The sequence below is a fragment of the Hibiscus syriacus genome, unplaced genomic scaffold, assembly GCF_006381635.1.
Source record: "Hibiscus syriacus cultivar Baekdansim isolate YM2019G1 unplaced genomic scaffold, ASM638163v2 tig00111847_pilon, whole genome shotgun sequence".
Taxonomy (NCBI): Eukaryota; Viridiplantae; Streptophyta; class Magnoliopsida; order Malvales; family Malvaceae; genus Hibiscus; species Hibiscus syriacus.
In genome coordinates, this window is record NW_024063200.1 from 2,952,563 (window position 1) to 2,958,632 (window position 6,070).

Here is a 6,070-nt window from a genome sequence, read left to right on the forward strand (position 1 = left end):
TTTCACAATCGAGTTCAAGGGTGGAGTTCTCGACTTCTCTCTATGGGAGGTAAAGAGATTTTTATCAAGGTTGTTCTCCAATCTGTCCCTTTATATGCAATGTCCTGCTTTTTGCTTCCAAATAGTCTTTGTAAGGAGATGAAAGCCATTTCATCACGTTTTTGGTGGCAAAAGTCTGCTAATAAAAGAGGGACGCATTGGTGTAGCTGGGAGGAATTGTGCAAATTAAAGGAAGAATGAGGTATGGGTTTCCGAGACTTCGGCAAGTTCAATATTGCTTTGGTCGCTAAACAAGGCAGACGCATTATTATTAACCTAGGCTCTCTCGTTTCTAGGCTTCTTAAATCCAAATACTTCCCCAACTCGTCGTTTATGAAGGCAAATTTGGGGTTCACATTCGTCTCTTATTAGACGAAGTGTGTGGAGTTCGAGGGGTCTTCTAGAGAGGGGTATGGGATGGAGGATCAGGAATGGTATGTCCATTTCTATTTGGAATGATTGTTGGCTCCTGGGGTTCCCTGTTCGTAAAGTAACTTCTTCACAGTCTACGCAAGTGGATTTAGTTTCGGATTTAATTGACATGGACGAAAGAAGTTGGAATATTGATCTCATCAACCCTATCTTTAATGAGGCAGATATAGAATCCATCCTTGATATTCACATGTCGAATTCCAATCAAAATGACATCCTCTGCTGGAAGGGTGAAGGTTCTGGGCTATACACAGTTCGTGCGGCTATAAACTTTTAATTAGCTGTAGAAATGATACTAATGGGACTGATAAGGTTTTCTACATAATTTGGAAGTTTCAGTGTCAAAGCAAGATAAAGATCTTATTGTGGAAATTTACATGAAACTATATTCCTACAATGCAGAATCTACTTACAAAGCGAGTCAGTATTAGCAATTTCTGTCCTAGATGCAACCAGTCAATTGAAGACAATACTCATGTGGGCAGGGATTGTCCATATGCAAGGAAAGTTTGGAGGTTACTTGATATTCGGTGGTCAGACGATGCAAGCAACTTATGTTTCAAGGAATGGCTCCTAAGGCTTTTCATGACTCACAACAAAGGTAAACACATTTGTATTGCAGTCACTATTTGGTCTCTTTGGTTTGCAAGAAACAGAATCATCTGTGAACACCAATACCCTTTGTTCGTAGCCATTGTACAGAAATGCAGGATGTATCTTCGTCACTTCTCCATCCGCACACACGTCTTAGCCTGGTGGAAACCTCCTCTTGAGCCCACAACAAAGTTGAATTTTGATGTTTGTTTCTCCTATGCGCACCAAAAATCTTGCTCGGGTTTTATAATCAGGGATAGTGCTGGGTTTGTTCTTGGATCTGGATTTATTCATACCCACCACATTACCTATGTGTTTATGGCAGAAGCTTTAGTAATCCTCCAAGGTGTTCATTTTGCGAAGGATATTGGCATCACAAGATCAACATTAGAGAGTGATTCCAAGAAGATAACTTAGAAATTGAATGAGAACACAACTGATCTTTCCGAGGTAGGCTGATACATGCATCACAAGGCTCACATCACAGTTGATCTCTTCCAAATGATTCATTCGTCCAAGCCTTGGAAAAGAAGACTAGAACAACAACAGACTTGCGATGACTTTTTGAATGAGATTCTGATCTTATTTGGTCCACATGTCTTCTGGAGATACTACCAGTTGTCTCTTAGCTTCCCAACGGTTCTTGAGTTGCATCAATTCGATATTGATAACTCAATATATGGCTATTTTAGTTAAGACAGTGCATGCAGAAAATCATATACAGGATTAATACATGATTTTGTAAATATTATGAAATTTTCAATATTTTTATTGATTATTTGTAATATAATTTAACGTTGGATGACGCATTATCATTTAGGATTAGATTTATTATTTTATTAGGAATTAAGGTTGAGTCAAAACATTATTCTTAGTTTATTATTATTTTATCAGGAATTAAAGTTAAAGCATGTTTAGTTGTTTTATTCATTAGTTATTTAGGACTTTTAGAACTCATCCCTTATATAAAGGAGGCTTCATTAAACTTTGTAAAATATATTTCTTTGATTAATAATACAACGAGAGCTCGTTTTTTCAAGTACTGATTGTCTTGTGCCTTCGAAGTTTCTTTTCCTGGAGTTTTTTCAAGTTCTTATGAGGGAGATTAATCTTCACACTCCAATTTGCCTTTTCATCGCGACTAGGAGGGTTGGTTAGAACCATATTATCGAGTTTGCCTTTTCATTACGACTAGGAGGGTTCGATAGTAAACTTATTCATATATATTTTCCACAAATCCATTCACACTATTAATCATCTTTACCGTTCACCTTCATAAGGGAGATCTTTTGATTTCTTTATTATCTTATTTCATTTTCAATTTATTTGTCTTTTGTTTATCTTATTCTAGTCTTGTTGTCTTGATTTCAGCACCTAAAAGAAATTCTAAAAGACCCTAGTTGCTGCTGCCACCTTCACATATTCATTCCCCTTTATTCTTCATCGAGCCTAGAACTTTCTAGGTTTGATTTTTCAACAAGAGCAACGTTCATTGATTCGCCACTGCTTCCCTGTCAATTGGTATCAGATTTGGGCTGATTCTTGAAAAGAAACAAGCAATCTTGCTTGTTCTTGCACACAAAACCGTCAAGGTACCCCAACGGAGCTAGTTCGTAAAAGATTCATCATTTCAGGTTCTTTTTTGTTTAATTTTAATTTAGATTCAAATCTTTCTTGTTAGTTTGTTGTTTTTCATAAAAAAAAGACCGAAAAATCAAAAAAGTCAAAAAAAAATCAGAAATTTCAGACGAAGTAATTTAAGGTTGTTTTTCTTCATACATCATATTAATCTTAAGAGTAATGTCCAGTCCAAAATTCACTCCAATCGGAGTTCATTAGAGCCTTCAAATACATCATTCAAGTTTAACGGCAGATTCGATCTAGAATCTTGTCGAATTTCTTGAAATTTCTACAGGAGAAATTTTGTGGTGAAAATTTCCATATTAAAACTACATATATTTAAGATCATTCACAAAAACAATCAAAATTTTTGGAGATCAATAACACCTTCGAACGAAACGATCATGAAAAACATACTGTTTGAGGACTCACTGTTCAACAAAGTCTCCTGGATACTATTGAAGGTATTTGATTCTAAAATTTTACAGGTGGTTTCTACACACATCAAATGACATTCAAGAATTTTTCCAAAAATTTTGGACACCGGTAACTCCCTCAAAAACATTTCTCAAGTTGACCCAGCGTTTTCTAGGTTTATGGTTTGGTTCTTTTTTTTTCTTAGACTCTTAGAGCTTTAGGTTCTTTGTTTTCCTTTTTATTGTTCCTTTACATTACCTAATACATTATCTTCCTTGTGTTAGTAGGACTAAATAGTTTGCATGTTTCTTCCTTCTTTGCATTCTCGTTCTCTTGGAGTCTAACCCTTGTTTGGCATCTTAGAGCTTTTATGTTTTTCTTATTGCCTTTGCCAGTAATCAAACTCCGATACGAACCGTGGAAGACTACTTAGTAAAGTGAGTTTTAAAGAGTAAAAGATCGACTTACCTGCCTCTTGCTGTGTTACTTTCTTGGAGTGACTTGCGATGTTTCTTGCTTTGTTGAATTTTCTTTCCTTTATTTTTAATTTACTTTAAAATTTTCTTTTTAGTGTTATGATTTCAGGATGGGTGACAATAACAACAAGACACTTACGACTATATTAGACGCACTTGAACGACTCACGAAATTTGAAACATGATTTGATGAATTTAATAATACCGTGAGAGAATGATAAGAACCACAATTGGATCTACAAAACTAAAATCCATGACCAAACAATGTTGAACTTTTGGTATCCAGGCGAGCACAACCACGTTCCCAAGCACCCGAACTCTTTGCAAAACCAAAGTTCACGGTCCCGTCTTTCAAAGGACACAACGATCCGGACAAATACATCGATTGGGAAGGAAAAATTGATCTCATGTTCACATATCATGACTGCCCCCAAGCTGAACTAGTTCCCCTCATCACTATGGAATTCGAAGGATATGCTCACAATTGGTGGATGCAAACAAGGAAAAAGATAGACAACTTTCAAATTCAAGAAATCAAGTCTTGGACCGACCTCAAACAAACCATGAGGAACTAATTCCTACCGACACATTATACATGAGAAGTTAAACTACTACTACACTGACTTCGACAAGGTAGAAGTTCATTTGAAGACTACTACAAGGAGATGCAGTCCTTACTCAATAGGGCTAACATAACCAAAGAAGAAGAGGACAACGTGTCAAGATTCATCGTCGGCTTTAACTCAAACATCACTGATCTTCTTGATGATCTTGAATGGGTACGAAAACCTTGAAAATACACTAAAGAAGGCAATAACTATCGAAGCACAAATCCAAAGGAGATTCTGATTCAGAGACCATTACCAAGGTATTTCATCCTCTTACCAAGGTAATCCTTCAAATCCTTCCTCATCTTCTACTCCACATTCTCTAAAAAAACCGAGAGATAACAAACTCGACAAGGAGAAACAATGACCAACAAAGAATAACACACTTCCAGCCCCTAATGACGACACATCCGTTAGAGTCCCGATGCAAGCATCCCACATCCTCCTAGGACGTCCTTGGCAATACAATAATGACATCGCATATTATAGCCAAAAGAACACTTACACAATTCCAATCAAAGGTAAATCGTTCCGACTTAACCCTCTACCCCCTAAAGAGAGTCTTATAGATCAACAATGAATTCACAAGGAGATTGGGAACTTGAAACAAAATGCGAAAAAGGTCACAACTGATAAAAGCCAAACAAATGACCCACGGGTGGCGAGTGAACCTAATTGTGAGAAGAAAAGAGTGACTCAAAATCTATGTGTGAGCACAATAGAATTGATAGAGAACCTTCTTTACAAACAATCTTGCATCCTTGTTCATTTTAGGGAATCAATTGTTTCGATTTCTAACTTTAACAAGGATTTTCCTAGTGTGTTTTCATCTCTTTTATAGGATTTTCGAGAAGTATTAGGTGATCCACCTGACAAATTACCACCGATAAGAGGAAAACAACACCAAACCAATCTAATTCAAGGTTCCATCATACCTCATCAAACAAATAATCTCGAAGAAACCAAAGAGTTGGATTTATTACAAAAAAAGCTATATCAAGGAAAGCCTTAGTAGTGACACCATCTTAATGAAGAAACATGATTTGAATAACTCCACAGATTTTATAGTTCGTGCACAGGGAATCCATGTAAATGATGAAAAAGTGAAAGTAACACGGGACTGGCCCACACCATCTTCCATCACCAAGAGTTGTCGAATGGTGCTAGGTGATCCTCTTGACGGGTTACCACCTGAAAGCCCTAATCACTATGTCATATCAATGAAGAGTCACAATTTACGAGATTTCAAAGGTAAGTATTTTATTACTCATTGTAATGATATTGTAATGTACTTCTCATTTTTACAAGGTAAGACTCTTAAAGTTGTCATTCATACTAAAAACAGATGCTTTAAGTGCGGAAGAGACCGAGGTAAGCAAAACAGAGTAGACGACGCACTACCACGAAGGTTTTGCAGTCCACAAATCTTCTCCCGAGAATTTTTAATTCATGAATCACACTTAGGAGACTTAAGGGTTTACTTTAACAAACTAGTTGACATGGTTTTTCAAGACTCATTCTCACCACACACGAGTCAAACCATGGAGAGAATATTTGAAGCAATCATAAAAAAAACTAATAGTAGTCGATGCCATGTTGAATTTCAACCTAAACATTATATTACAAGACTTGTATGCAAAAGAGGATTTCAAGACTACAAGAAATCAGTTCCTACAAAGAATAAACCTCGACTAAAACACATAAAGACACATCACATTGATCTTGGTAAATGTTTCACAAGTTTTCCTTTAAACACATCTAATTCTATTTCTCTTGGATTTTCATATTCGAGGACAAATCCATTTGAGGAGTGTGGGAATGATACATGAACCAAAGTCCATAATGATAATACATGCTTCTTTGGACTAATGTTTCTACTCGAAC

The 6,070-nt window shown here is 36.4% G+C and overlaps 1 protein-coding gene across 1 annotated transcript; it reads left to right on the forward strand.

Moving 5' to 3' along the window:
* The first annotated feature begins 451 nt into the window (after nt 1–451).
* On the forward strand, nt 452–1,482 carry LOC120172224. Its single transcript, XM_039179742.1, has 2 exons — nt 452–724; nt 874–1,482. The coding sequence occupies exons 1-2, from the start codon at nt 452–454 to the stop codon at nt 1,480–1,482; spliced, it is 882 nt and encodes a 293-aa protein (XP_039035673.1).
* The last annotated feature ends 4,588 nt before the right edge of the window (nt 1,483–6,070 follow it).